The sequence below is a fragment of the Plasmodium berghei genome, assembly GCF_900002375.2.
Source record: "Plasmodium berghei ANKA genome assembly, chromosome: 14".
Classification (NCBI taxonomy): Eukaryota; Apicomplexa; class Aconoidasida; order Haemosporida; family Plasmodiidae; genus Plasmodium; species Plasmodium berghei.
In genome coordinates this window covers 532,900-549,823 of record NC_036172.2, presented here as the reverse complement: position 1 = coordinate 549,823, position 16,924 = coordinate 532,900, and the positions used below count along the sequence as shown (strand labels likewise).

The 16,924-nt window shown below is 21.4% G+C and overlaps 6 protein-coding genes across 6 annotated transcripts; 4 read left to right on the top strand and 2 right to left on the bottom strand.

The window, feature by feature from the left end:
* Positions 1–102: 102 nt before the first annotated feature.
* Positions 103–1,621, top strand: PBANKA_1413200 (pinin/SDK/MemA domain-containing protein, putative; the record flags this gene model as incomplete). The annotated part of the gene is made up of 4 exons (XM_034567459.1): positions 103–226; positions 403–464; positions 602–634; positions 743–1,621. The coding sequence occupies 4 exons, from the start codon at positions 103–105 to the stop codon at positions 1,619–1,621; spliced, it is 1,098 nt and encodes a 365-aa protein (XP_034423954.1).
* An 829-nt stretch (positions 1,622–2,450) lies between these two features.
* Positions 2,451–3,695, bottom strand: PBANKA_1413100 (lipoate-protein ligase 1; the record flags this gene model as incomplete). The annotated part of the gene is made up of 1 exon (XM_034567458.1): positions 2,451–3,695. The coding sequence occupies one exon, from the start codon at positions 3,693–3,695 to the stop codon at positions 2,451–2,453; it is 1,245 nt and encodes a 414-aa protein (XP_034423953.1).
* An 831-nt stretch (positions 3,696–4,526) lies between these two features.
* Positions 4,527–5,657, top strand: PBANKA_1413000 (transmembrane emp24 domain-containing protein, putative; the record flags this gene model as incomplete). Its single annotated transcript, XM_034567457.1, has 4 exons — positions 4,527–4,672; positions 4,838–4,955; positions 5,147–5,317; positions 5,472–5,657. The coding sequence occupies 4 exons, from the start codon at positions 4,527–4,529 to the stop codon at positions 5,655–5,657; spliced, it is 621 nt and encodes a 206-aa protein (XP_034423952.1).
* An 870-nt stretch (positions 5,658–6,527) lies between these two features.
* On the top strand, positions 6,528–6,990 carry PBANKA_1412900 (conserved protein, unknown function; the record flags this gene model as incomplete). Its single annotated transcript, XM_034567456.1, has 2 exons — positions 6,528–6,684; positions 6,776–6,990. 2 exons carry the CDS (start codon positions 6,528–6,530, stop codon positions 6,988–6,990), a joined length of 372 nt encoding a protein of 123 aa, XP_034423951.1.
* An 876-nt stretch (positions 6,991–7,866) lies between these two features.
* Positions 7,867–9,261, top strand: PBANKA_1412800 (MACRO domain-containing protein, putative; the record flags this gene model as incomplete). Its single annotated transcript, XM_034567455.1, has 1 exon — positions 7,867–9,261. The coding sequence occupies one exon, from the start codon at positions 7,867–7,869 to the stop codon at positions 9,259–9,261; it is 1,395 nt and encodes a 464-aa protein (XP_034423950.1).
* Positions 9,262–9,678: 417 nt separating this feature from the next.
* PBANKA_1412600 (telomerase reverse transcriptase) lies at positions 9,679–16,617 on the bottom strand (the record flags this gene model as incomplete). The annotated part of the gene is made up of 1 exon (XM_034567454.1): positions 9,679–16,617. The coding sequence occupies one exon, from the start codon at positions 16,615–16,617 to the stop codon at positions 9,679–9,681; it is 6,939 nt and encodes a 2,312-aa protein (XP_034423949.1).
* Between the last annotated feature and the right edge of the window lie 307 nt (positions 16,618–16,924).

The window sequence follows — 16,924 nt, the reverse complement described above, 5'->3', positions numbered from 1 at the left end:
AGGGATGGGAAAAAAACTATAGAAAAAAGTTGTAAATTTTTATAAAATATATGTGAGATATTATTAAAAGGGAAATTAATTTACATTTCTGGATGGAATAAAATGAAAAAATATTTATCAGAAGAAAATAAGCTAAAAATAACAATAAGGAAGGATTATTTAGAAAGAGAAAATATTAAAACGAAAATATTAAATAACATAAATAGATTAACCCATTTATGCTTAGGTACAATTATTAAAACAGTTGTGATTGTGCATATCCCCATGCACATATATAATATATATATATATATATATATATATACATTTTGTTTTTAATTAGCACATTAATATGTTTTATTTAAATAGAATAACCATATTTTTCATGCTTAAAATGTATACATAATGTAAATATTTTTTTAGACGAAAAAAAGAACCATCCAAAAAATGAGCCCAAAAAAAGAGGGTCCAGAAATGAAAACTTGGTAAAGAAAAAAAAAATGATGAATTGATATAAAAAATGCTTTATTTTTCTAATATATATTTATTTAAAAAAAGTTATGTATCATTATACTGCATAATAATGGCGGAATATACATTTCTATGTTTTTTTATACTTTAGGAAAATGTTCCAAACTTTGAAATAGAAAAACGAGTAAGCTATTTGTTATTACATATGCTCAATTCTCTGTACTTGCACTTGTTTGCTATTTTTATTACATATTTGTTGTTTTATTTTATTATATTTTGTGCACATTTATAGCCTAAGCTAAATGAAGATGAAACAACAGTAACCCGAAATAAAAGATTGTTACAAAGTTTTCTTTTTGATCATCTAAAAAAAGCAAAGGATGCTTTAGAAGATGAAAAAGGTAATAAAACGATTATAATGCAACAGACTCAAAATAAAAGAGTAGAAGCAAAATTATTAGAAGAAAAAAAAAAAATCGAAAAAAATGAAATATTTGATATAGAAAAAAAAACAAATGTACTTATTAATGATATTAAAATAATAGAAGAAAATATAAAAAAAAATGAAGGAAAATTTATCAAAATGTCATTAATTAATCATTATGATAAAATGAAAAATTTTATTAGTACTAATACTTCTCCAACTATTTTTTGGTGCCCATTCAAATTCAATGAAAAAATGAAAACATTACAAAAAGCTACACATGAATTTATAAGTAAAAAAATTGAAGAAATCGAATCAGCCAATTATGAGGTGGAATTTGAAGAAGAAAACTGGGTCAAAGAATTTCACAACTTGAAGGAAATCATAAAAAGAAAAACACTCGAAAATGGGGAGGGAAAAAATGAAGAAGAAAATGATGAAGAAAATGATGGAAAAAATGATGGAAAAAATGATGAAGAAAATGATGGAAAAAATGAAGAAAATGATGAAGAAAATGATGGAAAAAATGATGAAGAAAATGATGAAGAAAATGATGGAAAAAATGATGAAGAAAATGATGGAAAAAATGATGAAGAAAATGATGAAGAAAATGATGAAGAAAATGATGAAGAAAATGATGGAAAAAATGATGAAGAAAATGATGGAAAAAATGATGGAAAAAATGATGAAGAAAATGATGAAGAAAATGATGGAAAAAATGATGAAGAAAATGATGAAGAAAACTGACAGAATTGTCTGTGTGATGTAAATTTTGTGCAATATTAAGAAAAGAAAGTTATTAAATAAAATGAATCATTTATATATGGTTCGATCAAGAATATTAATTTTTTAGTAAATTTTTAAAAAGTGAGTTTCATATAATCATAGAAAATAAAAGTGTTGGTGTGTATATGAGAAATTCCTTTTTGAGGAATAGTCACTAAATTATGTAAACTGAAATAAGTGAAATCAAAAGCTATGTTTATTGAGGTAACTATTTGGACAAGCATAGCTTATGCCCGATCTTATGCTTAATTGTAATTGTTTTAATTAAATTAAAATTTTTTTAATATTGTTTTTTTAAAAACATACTGCGTTTAGCACACATGCATACATACGTGTGCGTACATTTCATAAAAATATGATTATTTCGCCTAATAAAAATTATTTGTTTTTGCATAAATAAAATAATAATTAACTCAAATTTAAAGACAAATAAATATATATAATTAGTTAAAAAATTTTAAATAATATTGATATGAAAAAAATATTTCTCCAAAGGGTTATAACTAGTAATAAAGCAAACAGTAGAAAAGATGATAAACTTACGACCTCAAAAGAGAGCAAATTATATAAATAATATTAAATTAATTTGAAAAATTTTAATTATTAAAAACTATTGGGCCATTTTTAATATAATGAATGATCACTTTTACGTAAAAAAAATTTTCAATTTTTTTTATGAATTATATGGATGTAAAAGAGAAATTGATTGTTAAATGTTTTAAAGTATTGGATATATATTTTTTTTTTTTTAAAGCATAAAAATTTAAGGAAAATAAGAACAAAAATTGATTTAGAGTTCTTCTAATATCCATGAAGTTATTTCTTCTAAGGATTCTTTATTTTCGACTTTTATATTTTTTAAAAAATCATTTATACTTTCTTTGGTATATTTAATATCATTATTAAAAATAAGTTTAAGTTGATCTATTAAATTAATGTCTAATGCATCTGAAAAAACATTTCCATCTTTTATTAATCCATTTTTTACATCAAAGCATATTTCTAATCGTCCAAAATTGAATTGTTTACAAAATGTGTTTTGAAATTTAGGTGTTTTACCATAACACCAATCCCAATCTTTTAATAAATTATAATATTTTAAAAATTGTGGATTTTTTATGATATTTTGATTTGTATCAATATAATGAACATTTAAATTGTTTGATATAACATCGTTGTTGTTAATTAAGCTAGTGTTATTTTGTTGGTTAACATTATTTATAGAAAAGTTATCAGAAATGCCTTCAAATATTTCACCATTTTTATCAGCTGTACGATTAGAATTGATATTTTTTGTATTAGGATTTGTTTCAAATATATTATAAAATTTTTGAAATTCTTTAATTAAAGCTATACATAAATTTTCACATGTTATATTACTATTTATTTCTTTTAAATTAACCGTCCTTGCATTTACACTTGCCACTCCATGCTTTATGTATTTAATTTTGTTAGGAGTTAAATATTTATTTAAAACATTTTTTTCTATATCTATTAATATTGTTCCATGATGTAAAAAAACGTCTTTAATATTTTTAAATGCAGATCCTGAGCATTTTTTATCGTTTACTGTTATATCATTTCTTCCATGTAATTTTGCATCAATGTTAAAATGACTTTTCAAAGTATTTAATATTATATTGTAATTATTATTTTTATTTATATTATTATTTAAGAAGGTGAAACATAAATTTCCTAAATCATGATAAACTGCACCTCCCCCTGTAAATCGTCGAGCTACTAAAACATTATTTTTTTTAATATTATCCAAATCACATTCACTCCATATATTTTGATTTTTTCCTATTATTATTGATTTGTTATTTCTCCATAAAAATAAAACAGGTTTGTTATATTTTTCAATAGTATTAACATTTAAATAGTTTAATAGCTCGTTATAATTAGTTAAAATAAAATTTTCCAACGATAAATTAAAGTAAATATTTTGATTGTTTGATATTAAAACAAGAGGGTTTATTGTTCGTTTTTTCTCTGATCCATAACATCGTTTTACAAAACAGGATATACCTGGCATTTTTTAAAAATATAATTTAATAAAATATTTTAAATAAAACATGTTTCCAATATACACACATATAGAAAAAGCATATATAATAATATGCCCTTATTCTCTGATCTTTCACAAAATATTTTTATATACCATTTGTTTATGCTCATGAGTTTGAATTTTATTTGAATATTTCTTATTTTTATTTTCCTTAATATCCAAAAATATGAAAATGAGAGAGAGAAAAAAAATATATAGCATGTAAATGAAAATTTTGCAGCATTTCAAAAAATATAATTATACATGCATATATATTTTAAATATGTAAAAAGAATGAAACAAATTAAACAATATTTAAAATGTAGTCCCTGTTATATATTAAATATATAGTAGATATATGCGCATTGCTAAGCGAATTATATGCTTATTATTTATTTATTTGTTTGTTTTTTACATTGATTTTCAAAAATATACTAAATAACTGTATATTTTTTTATTTATACTAGTTATTGTCAATTAGAGAAAGTTATAAACCTTTGAAAAAATATATGAGTTAAATGGCTAGATTTTATTACATTATCCTTTTTTTTTGTGATTACAAAAAATAATTTTTTTAAATTACGTATATATTATATAGCTTTGATTAAAGCTACATTTTGTTAGTTAAAAACGAGTAAATTCGATAAAATATATTTATAATATTCAAGAAAAAGAGTAATATAAATAATATCGTATAATGAGTATGCTTTGTTTAGACTGGGATATAAAAATATAATATTTAGTACAAACCATTTTAATATTATATTAAAACAACAAAGAAAACGTTTATACAAAAGGTCATAAAATTATATTTAAAAAATGAATTTTCCTAGAAAACTAATATTATCATTATTATGCATTTGGGTGTGTTTTCTTCACACAGCATTTAGTACTCATTTTACTATACGCCCCTTAGAGAATGATTGTTTTTATTTCAAGGTTTCGAAAAATAACGCTATTGTTGGGTATATACAAATAAAATATATTTGTTTTGGAAACTTAGCATATGATATATAGATAAATACAAATGTTATGTATACACATAGTGAATATATGCATAAATCATTTATGGGTATTCAGAATTTAAAAATGCTATTTTACATTTATATAATTCAACTTAAACTTTTTAGATCTTATGAAATAATGGAAAAATACAAAAGCTGCTCAATAACTATTATGAGCATAAATGATAAAAAAAAAGATATCGTTTTTAAATCAGAAAACAAACAAGATAGTTTTAATATTAAGGTAATGAAATAAATTAAAACTGTGCTCCCTCATTTTAACATATATGACCAAATCTTTATTTTTCCTTGATATCGCAAATGAATAAATAAACCAACATATTCAGCTATCCCAATGCATATACATGTACATATATATACTATTTTTATTTGCTTATATTCTTATTCTTTCTTCTATATTCATACAAAATCCAGACCGAGAAATCCGGAGCATATTCCTTTTGTTATGATAATAAAAAAAATATAGAACTTACAATAATGTTTACTATTAGAGTAAAAGAAAATCATGATGAAGATGATACAGAGATAGGGACAAAAGATGATGTTGACAAAATAAATGGCCAAGCATTTGATTTGTATTCCCAAGTAAGTATATTAAATTATGTGTATTATTAGTGGGTCTATATGGATATATATATTTATATTCTTATTGTGGATTTATTATTAATTATGGTGTTTATTCCGTATATATATATATATAAACATGATTGAAAAAATTAATATATTTTTTTTTTTTTAGTTTTTGGAAGTTTTGGATCAACAGGAGAGGATGATGGAAAAGGCAGATTTATACAAGCAAATTAATGATAAAATAAATTCACAATTGATAATATGGTCAGAAATAGAAATTATTTTATTAATTATATTAACAATAATTCATATATACTATATTAAATCATTTTTTGAAATAAAAACAATTGTTTAATTTTTTTTTTTCATTTAAACAAATATATTATACCTTCTTTACTTAATCCTCACCATAAGTTTACACCTGAATATGTTGAATTATGTGTGCCTATTAATATATCACTGGCATGTTAATTTTTTATATACATTGTGTAAATTTGTTAATACATTAAATTATGATATATTTAAAAGTGATTTGTTTTTGTGTTATTATTTATCTTTTTATTTTTTGAAAAACTATATTCCATTTTTTTCTTGTATTTTTTTAAAAGCTTTTATACAAAAAATATTATGCAATTTGCTATATTTTATAATCCCGATGGAATAAACAGAACAAAAATTGTGGAATGCATATAATTAATAACAAATAAAAATAAAATTATGAAAAAATGAAAAGCAATAAATAAAAGTATAATTGTTCTTATTTCTTTTTAAAACAATATTTATTTGCAACAACACAATCAAACACATTTGCATAAATGTATATATGCATAATATATATTTATATATACAGCTTAATTGCTGAATGGAATAGCCATCACATCATAAAAAAAACTGATGAGTAAATAATAAAAGCTATTGAACTATAGAATATGTATATGTACAATTTTTATTAGCACTCATTATTTTTTCTCTAAAAGTTTAAATGCTTAGAAAATATAGTAACAAACTTATATTCAATATTTAAAATTTTATGTACATTAAAAAAAAAAAATAACATAATAATATAATATTTATAATTTCATGCTTATTAATGTGTAATCCCTCTTACTACTTTTAGTTTAATTTTGTTAATACTCCCATTTCACTATCATTGAAAAAATACGAAATAAAAAATAAAAACAATACACACACACATACACATATATACTCAACACATTCATGTATAATGGTACTTGTTATTACTAGGAAGTTATTTTCAATAAATAAAATAAAAAGCCATGCTGGTATTAATATAAATTTAATATGTAAGAAAAATTTTGGAGGTGTGAAATTTTTAGACGCTAGTAGAACAGCCGATGAATCGATTTATTTTAAGAAGGAAGGTATTTTATTTTGTTAATATAATGTTATATATAAAAAACAATGTGTTAATTAAACAGTTTATTTTATTTTCTTTATTTTTTCCTTTTATAGATGAAACATTATTACGAAATTTATTAAAATCCAATCCCGATATTAATCCTGATTATGATTTTAGTAGTATAGAAAGTGGAATGAATGATTTATCCCATGATTTATCTCTAGTATTTTCAAAGTATGGAATAAAAGGATTAGATACAGGTGATGTCATAAGGGATATTATAAAGGTGTTTGAACTGAATGGTTATAGAAAATCTTTAGACTCATAAACATTTTCATTAAAACCTCATTGTATTGTTTAGTGAAAAAAACTTTGGAGAATCTATACCATTTTTAAATAAAGGAGAACTAAAGGGGCAAATCAAAAAATAAAAAATAAAATGACATAACAAACCTATTTTTATTAAAATCTGTTAAATATATATTTTTTCAGTTTTTCCAAATTTTTGTTTTTCCGTTCTATTATTATTAATTTTTTACTATATTTTTTATATATCGCATACCCAACTGTTCATTAAAAATTCGATAAAGTCATATAAATTTGAACTTATATATATATATGAAAAAATAAAAACAAATAAATAAGCAAACATAGGAACCATAAATACATGAAAAAAGGCATATATATTTTTTCATATTATTTAGTTTATTTTAACTTGTGAATTGGTGTGAGTGAATAAAAAGCTCGTAAAATAATTTTCAAATTATTTACACAGAAAAAATATGAGGCGATTTTCTCATTTTTTATAAACAATAAACCTAAATATATAATTAATAATAATTGTAGTATTGTTTATTATTAATTTGATGTGCTATATAATATACCCTATGTTGTATGTAGCATCATGTAATTTTCATGCATATTCTTTCACATATTACTAAATATAACATATACACGAGCATAAGTATATTTGCGTGTACTTTCTGCTATACATCCAGAATTTTTAATAAAATTTGATTTTTGTTGCGTATTAGTGGATAGAAAAAGAGTAAATCACAATTATAACATGCCTATGCATATGGATATATATATGTGAAAATAATTTGATGTGTATACGCGAAAATAATTGATGTATATATACATAAAAGGGACAAATTAATTAGTGACTTGTAAAATGAATAAAATTTAATAAAATGATACTAAAATGACGATAGTAAAAAATATGCCGAAGATATTTGCCCTTAATAAACGAAACTTTGGAAGTTCGTACTTAAATAAAAAATTAAAAACAATACATGATAGGGCTTTAAAATCACATGTTGATTATTTGAGATCATTGGATATATTAGAAGGGAAAAATCGAAGTATGATAAAAGAAATTTATCCAAACAAAAAAAGTGAAATAAATGATTTATTTTTTGAAAGAAGAAATGAACAAGTAAATGATGAGATAAATTTATTAGATGTAGATTTAGGAAAAAATAAATATCAACATGAAATGGGAAATATCATACTAGATCAATTTGGAATCATAAAAGTAATTCATAATGATATATTAGAAGAAGAAGCAGATTGTATGCTAATACCAATGGTTTCGAATTTTATTCCATTAAGTGGATTTGGAGCATATATATTACAAAAAGGGGGTAGAGAATTAGTAAAAGAAATTTTTATATCAATAAAAAGTTTAATAAAAAAAAGAATAGATATATTAAATGAACATAAAGAAAATTATATTAATAGACAATCAGATATTAATAATGAAAAATATTTTAAAGAATTAATCGAAAATTCGAAAAAATTACAAACAGGTGATTTAATATTAACAAAATCAAATAATGTTAGTGATAAAGTTAAATTATTAGCTTTTTTAATTATGCCATATTTTTGGCAAGGTAATTGCTATATATCTGCTCAAAAATTAAGATATGCCTTTTCAAATTCACTAAAACAATTAAATGAATTATGTATATCTTCAATTATATTACCAGATATATCATCAGGTATATATGGATATTCTCCAAAAAATTCGAGCAGTATACTTATTGAAGAATCAATTGAATCATTATTACAAATAAATACTATATTACCAATTTATAATATTAATTCTATATCTTTTGTTGATAAAGACTTAAATACTTGTAAAATATTTAGTGAAGCAATTGAAGATGTGTCAAGAAATTATTTACCACATAAAAAAGTTATGCCTGCTCCAAAATACTGGAATGTAGCAAATAGAAAATTGCTGGAAATACCATCAAATGTTATCTATTTTTGTAGAAAACAAAATAAAATATCATTCAAAAAATATCATGGAATTATTAGAAGAAAATATCAAAATTATTATAGTAATATAAGACCATTCAAATGGAGAGCTTCAAGAGTTATTGAGCCTAATCCATTTCTTTTATATAAACAATCTGGGGAACCGAGTTCTTATCAATATAATCCCAAACCATATTACTACAAAGGTATATCACATACACTTTATAATATTAATAAAAAAGGGTTGTTGAATATTAGAGTGGGAAAAGGTGGAAAACTCCAAGCTCTTAAAAAGGTTTCAAACATATCGTTAGAGACAAAACCAAGATTATAATATTTAAAAGTTTTATAAAAAAAAAATGTAAACATGGAGATATAAATCAATCGGGTATAGTAGGGTGTATATAAAATGTGCATACATATATATATATATATACGTTACGCATAATTATATTTAACATATGTAAAATATAAAATAAAAAAAATGAGCATGGAATAATTAACAAACTCGGGGTTCAGGGGGCATTTAAATTTTGTAGTAAATAATACTGCATATAATAATTTGCTGAACAGTATATGTGTACATATACTTTTACTATTGTGGGGGCGATATTCCTTGAATAGTTATATTTTTTTGTTTATTTTGTTTGTGTTGTTTGCTCATTTTGCTTGCCTTAACAATTCTTGACATATATTAATAAAGAATTGGGAAACTAGCTACTGAGTTAGGATATTTTCTCATTTTATTATTTTAATTTTTTTTATTTTCTATTTTCCTCCTTTTGGACTTGTTTTTTTTTCGCCCTTCGACAGCCTCCCTTAATTTAAACATACATGGCCAGGAATTAAATAACTCCCTTTTAATAACATTAAACATATTTCTATATTGAATTAGTAATTTTTTTTTTTTAATTTTTTTATATTTATTTATTAATCTTTTTTTAATTTTTTTAAGAACTTTTAGACATCGAAACATAAAATGATTTGGGTGAAACACCTTAGCATATTGTAATGATTCAATAGCTGTTTCAATTAAAAACAATTTAACAAATTTAAGATTTTTATTTTTTATTAAACATTTTTTCATATATGAAATTAAATGTAAAATAAATTTTGTATTGTAAATCGGATTATAAAATGTATTAAACATATGCTTCAATGTTTTAATAGAACAAATAAATTTTAATATAGATGTTTTTAATAATATGAAATTATTTTTATAACAAAAATATACATTTTGTTTATTTTTATATAATGATATATATTTTTTTTGTTTTGATATAACATTTCTCATTATTCTATTTTCCACTAAAAATTTCATAAAGCTTATTTTACTGCACTTTTCTCCTATTATATTATTTAAATGTATATGATTCCTAATTGTTGCATCATTTTTATTTTTCCAAGGATATGATATACTATGGATTGAATTATTTACAAAATCGAAAATATATGAATTATTTAGCCATTCAATAGATCTGATAGATCGAGCTGCATTTATATAATTTGTTTCCCCTACCTCTCTTTCCATTTTTTTTATTTTCAGTTTTTTTAATTTTTTTAATCTTTTAATATGTTTTTGAATTTTATGACCTTTTTCAGGCGATTTCTCTTTTAATTTGACCTTTTTTATGCATAGTGTTTTTATTACCTTTTTAATTTGACATATTGTTAATTTTGAATATTTATTCTTTCTCAATTTTAATTTTCTTTTTTTCCCCTTATTTTTTTGTGTGCTCGCAATTGTCTTAATATTTTCATTTCCTACTGTTTTTGGATGTGAATTTCTTTTTATAGGTTTACTACAAACTTGTTGTGGTTGGCCCCTGTTTATCTCCAATTTTTGTAAATTTGTATAATTACACATTTCTTCATTTTTGTGATCTTTTAAAATATTAGTATTCGAGTTATATGCAGCTAATAAAGAGTTTTTCAACTTTCTTGATGATAATTTGTTAGTATTTCTAAGAAAGATATTTCGAGACAATCTTTTCAATTTTTTTTTTTTTTTTTTTTTTTCTTTATTTTGTTTATCCCAGATGTTGTAAATAAATAAATCACTTTTATAAATAAGAGGTATTTTAAATATTTTAGTTTTCGACGAATTAATATTTTCTCCCCAAATTTTTCTTTTTAATAATAAATTTTTAAATGTTTTAATATTTTTTTTATTAAGTGTACTAAATAAAAAATCGTCTATAAATCTGATCAATAATGAATTGGTATTTAAAGGGTTACAATATATATTTTTATTTATCGAATTATTTTTTTTGTCACTTTCTTTTCTTTCTGCACATAAAATATTTTGAAATTCTTTATTTTTATCTAAATATGCATAATAAAGAGAACATAAAATATTAGACAAACTAAATCCTTGTGGTAGTCCGCATATATTACTAATAATGTTTTTATCTAAAAATGTTAAAATCTTTTTTTCGGGATATATTTTATTTGTTTCTATTTTATCACCTAAATTAAATGATTCGTTAGACTGAGAAATAGGTAATGCTCTTTCTCTATCATTTTGTAAAATAACTAAATTATTTTCTTTTTTAATATTATGCTCTACAATATCTGGAGTATTGTTAATATTGTCACTAATTTTAATCATGTTATTTTTCATATTATTATTTATATTGTTATTTAGTATACTCCCAAAACATTGACTTCCATTTTCGGCACTTGCAGAAATACATGTACTATTACTTCTAAATGGGAAAGAACTATTTATATCATTTGCTTTGGACTCTTTATTTAATTCTGAAATAGGTTTAATAATAGAATCGTTTATCGAATTATTTAATTTCCTATGTGCCGATTTTTCAATTTTGTTATTTTTATCATTTTTTTCTAACTTATTATTTGGGGTATTTTTTTCAATTGATTCAAGAGGCGAAAGTTTGCTTTGGCGAAATTGCTGAATTGTTTGAAATATTTTTTGGTTTTTTAATTTAAAATAAACATTATTTTTTATTTTGCTATTTTTTTGAAATATTTGAAAATAAAAAATATTATTTTTATTTAATTTTAACTCTTTTATGCTAAAATATATATTAAGGTAGTAATATCTAATAATCGTTATTATTGTCATAAAAATATCTCTTTTTTCAACTTGAACACTTTTATAAGAATCTGAGAAAATATACAAATCTGTGTTCGAAGCATTTTTAAATAATTGCTTTAATAAAAAATTATGTATTGTATTTTTATTTGATTTAATTATAACTTCTCTAAGATTTCTAATATAATGCATACCAAAATGTTTAACATTTACTGGATAATAAGACAGGAGTGAATTGTTGATAGTTTTATTATATAAACGAAATGATCTTTTAAATAAATATACAAATTCAAAATTTGATACTTCATCAAAAAAAAGTTTCAAAAATTTAAATAAATAATTATGATTTATGTGCTCATAGCAATTTGAAAAATCACCAACACATATATATGCATAAATTATTTTGTTATTCCGTAATTTATTTTTTATATATTTTCTATAAATTTTTTTACGATAAAAACAATTTTTTATATCTTCTAACCAGTTTTTTAGCTTTAATTCAATTTCATTTGTTTTTGTCAAAGTATTTTTAAATAAACAACTATTATTGCTTCTAGCATTTCCTAAACATTTAAGAGAAAATTTACAAATATTATTTAAAGAGACTGGATTATAATTTTTTCGATTATATTTTTTTTTTCGAAGAGGGTTATTCTTTTCCCTTTTTCTTTCTAAATTTTCTAATATATTATGATAATAAAATTCACTGCTTTTTTTGTTTTTTAATATTTCTGTGACTCTGGCTTTTACACTTTCAGGAATGTTCAATGTTGATAAATTTATCAAAGGTCTTAATCCTTTTTTTTTAGGTATCCAATTAATTCGTAATTTTTTTGAAAAAAAATTATTAATACAATTAAGCTTTAGTAAAAAATTACGTTTTTCGATCATATTCTTTATTTTGTGCATATATATTTTTTTCATATTTATTTTGTTATCTGAAAAAACAGCATTTTGAGGCACATTCTTTTCCCCATTATTATTGTTATTATTGTTACCATTATTGTTGTTATTATTATTGTCAGACCGTTTCCTTTTTCCTATTATTTTTGTATTCAGTTCTCTTCCCCCTCGCTTCTTTTGGTTATGGACCTGATCAGGGTTGGAAACAATACATGATACTGACCGTTTTTTCGATTTGATTTCCATATGTTCAATTTCACTTATTTTTCGTTTCCTTTTTACCGAGTTTTTGCATTGCATTTTATTAATTTTCTTCTCAATTTTGATTACCAGTTTATAGAAAAGTTTAATATAATTAACTTTTTTTTTTTTGAAAAAACGTTTTCCCATATATATAAGAAGGAATTTTTTATCATTCGTATAATTGATATACTCTTTATACTTTCTCAACATAGTAGGAATCATATTTTTATTAGTTTTAATATAGTATTTTTTTAAGGAAAAATATTTTTTTCGAATTTTGTAGTAAAACTTTTTTAAATAAGGTCTAACATTTTTTTTGTTAAGAACTTTTATTTTGTATAAATTATTTATTTTTTTACATTCAGGCATTCTTTCCTTTTTTTCTTTTTTTACCTTTCCAACTTCTTTACACATTATGGTGCTTCCTTTTTTTATTATTTTATCTTTAAAAAGTGTATCTTTGGTGTGTTTATCTTTTCCTGTTTCTTTATTTCCTATAGATTTAACAAAATGAATGCTATTGTTTCCTTTGAATGATATATTTTTTTTTTTTTTTAAAAGCTTAAATCGATTGAGATGTTGTTCTATGCCCTGCTTTTTCAATAATTGATGAACTTGCTTTGGTTTGGTTTCTTTTATTTTTTTAATTTTTTTATTTCGAAAGTTTTGATGATATAAACAAAAATTTGAAATTTTTGTAAAGTAGTTCCATAGTTTTCTATCGAAAATAATAGTTCTATAAATAGTATGCTCTGACTTTGTCAAAAAAAAAAAATTTCTCATTAATGGCATAATGAAATAATTAAAAATAAAATATATAAGTCTACTCAAAAAATGTCTTTTTTGAATGGCTAAAATTATTTTTTTTTTTTTATCAAAGTATTTTCTTTTTAATTCTTGAAACAAAGATATATTTTTTGATGAATAGTTCATAAATCGATTTTGTTTATCATCATTTGTTTTTTTATGTTCATATAAATTATAACTAGAGCATTTTGAAATATCTTTTTGAAATGGTTCCATTAAAATGTTGCTCAGTGGTGTAATAATATTTGATTTATCTGGTATATTTTTTTTATTTTTGTCTGCATTTTTCCTTTTTTCTATATTATTTTTCTGTTTTTTAAAAATGTTTTTAACCTTTACATGTTTCATTATTTGATCCATAGAAAAACTTTCTTTATAATTCAATAATATAAATTTTTTGACATTATTTAAAAAAATTTTGAAATTATATCTACTACCTAACAGTTTAACAGGCACACACTTTTTTGTAACATGCACAATAAAATCAATAACTTTATAAGTTTTAAAGGAAAAACTAAGAAAATCACAATTTTTAAAAAAATAATCATATATTTTTTGTTTGATAAATTTTCTATTTTTTCTTACATTAATAATATGAAATTTTTTTATTATAATCGATTTTATTGTCTTAAATATTTTTGCTATCTTGTTTTTCATTATTTTTTTAGGAAAATGCTTATTATAAATTTTTTCAAATTTTGTATTCCTGACATTATTTAAAAATTCAGAAAAATGGTAGTAGATATACTTAAGTATTTTCGTTTTTTTAATCCGAAAATAAATATTTTTTTCCTTATTATTATTACCTTCTTTGACTACATTACATGTTTTTGTATTTTCCTTTTTATACACGAAATGAGAAATGTCGTTTTTTTTTGTATTACATTTAATTTGTTTTAGTATTTTTTGCTTATATTCATCTATAAAATTATTATGAAAAAAGTATTTTTGATTTGATGTACAAATATAGTTTAATAAATGATAAATAAATAAAGGCAAATTTTCTAATTTATCAAAAATCATATTTTTATTAAATAAAAAGTTTTTATATTTATTCGTAGTATTATGTTGTAAAATGTTGTTTCTGTTAATTATTATTTTATTCCATTTTTTTTTATCGTTTAACATTTTAGTCTCTTTTTCAGTACCCATTTCATAATCACACATATTCAAACTATCAGTAACATTATTAAAATGTCTATTTTCATTTTTATCATTATTATGAAAGAAATAAATATTTGGCAGTTTTTTTTTTTTTATTTCTATTTTTTGATTTGTATCAATTTTGTGTAATCCGTTGTTTTCAATTTCTATTATTTGATCTTTCTTAATAACTTTTATTATATGATTTTGGATATTTTTGTTTTTTTTCTCGTTTCTAAGTATTTCTTTTTTCTTTTTTATGATTTCTTTCATTTCTTCTAAACAATCATTTTTCAAAATTCCTCCACTGCATTGAATTAAATACAAATACCTTATATATGAATGACTATCATGAATTTTAAAATAAGTTTTATTACTTTTTTTTTTAAGCAAATATTTATATATTTTTTTCAAATGTTTTAGTTTGTCTATATATTTTTCTGAACACATTAATGACTTGCTTTCTTTTATTTCAATACTATTATGAAAAGTTTTTATTTTCTTAGATTTTCTCATATTATCTATTTCATTATCCCTTTTTTCATTAACTCTTTTATTTTTAGAATTATTCAAAATTGTCATATTATTATCTCTTTCATTTGGGGCATGTATATCACTGTTATTTTTTTGAGATACCAAATTTGTAGTTTCAGTTGTTTCAGGTTCCTTAGTAAGATGTGTTTGATTTGTATTTTTTTTCTGAATATTTACATTTTGTGTAGAATTGCTTTTATAAATTATTTTGATCTGTTTTGTGTTATAAAATAATTTTTTTTTTTTTAAAATAATTTTTTTCTCTAATTCTTTATTGCCTTTCCATTTTAACTCAATGTGGCTTAGTGTAATAAAAAAGGAAGTTTGAATTGGAAGTAATTCATTTGAATTAATAAAAAAAAAGTCGGATATAAATATAAGGGTGTTAGACAACAAATAGTTTAAAAAATCAAAGGAAACGTAGTTAAAAAAAATATCCCATACTTTTAGACTATAAAAATAATCACAACAATTTTGATCTTCATATGAAAATTTGGTTGAATTAAACAATAAGACTGAATTTTTATAAATTTTACTTTTTTTGTCCACTCCTTTTTCATTTAACTTTTTTTTTATATGACTAAAGCATTGCTTCCAGTTAATTAAAGATGATTTTTTTTCTTTAAAAAAAACATCTTTGTTTAAATTATTTTCTATTTTTTTTAATCGTAAATCTTCAAATAATAAAACATTTTGTAAAAAATATTGAAAATAAAAATAGTTTTGAAAAAAGTCTTTATTTATAACTACTTCATTGACTATATATAATCTATCTTTTTTCCTTTTTGTTATTATATGCTCTTTTAGTATATTGGAAAAAAATATTCGTCTAAATTTTTCATCATGTTTAAGAGAAAATTCCCCAAGCGAATACGAATTAATGTTTAACTTTTTCTCTAAATATAATTTAAATAATTTTATTTTTTTGTCTGTGCTTTTAAAAATGTTTTTTAAGTAACTACTTTCTATTGATATGTCATCACTCATATTAGAGAACATTCATCATATCATTTATTTTTTTTAATTTGACTTTTTTTTTTTTTTTTCTTTTTATCAGTTTATTCATAGCATGAATAATTATTTTCCATTTAGTCTCTTTGTAAAAGTTAAATATATTTCACCTTAAAAATCTTCAAATTTTTTAGTTGCTTAATGGGGATGCTATTAAATTGTGTATTAAAAAATGGAGAGCTTGTGAAAAAATAAAAACCCCCAATATACATTTTAAATAAAAAAAATAAGAGATAAAATATAAATATTATGTATGTATATTATACAGAAAAAAAATGAGAAAATAATAATATAA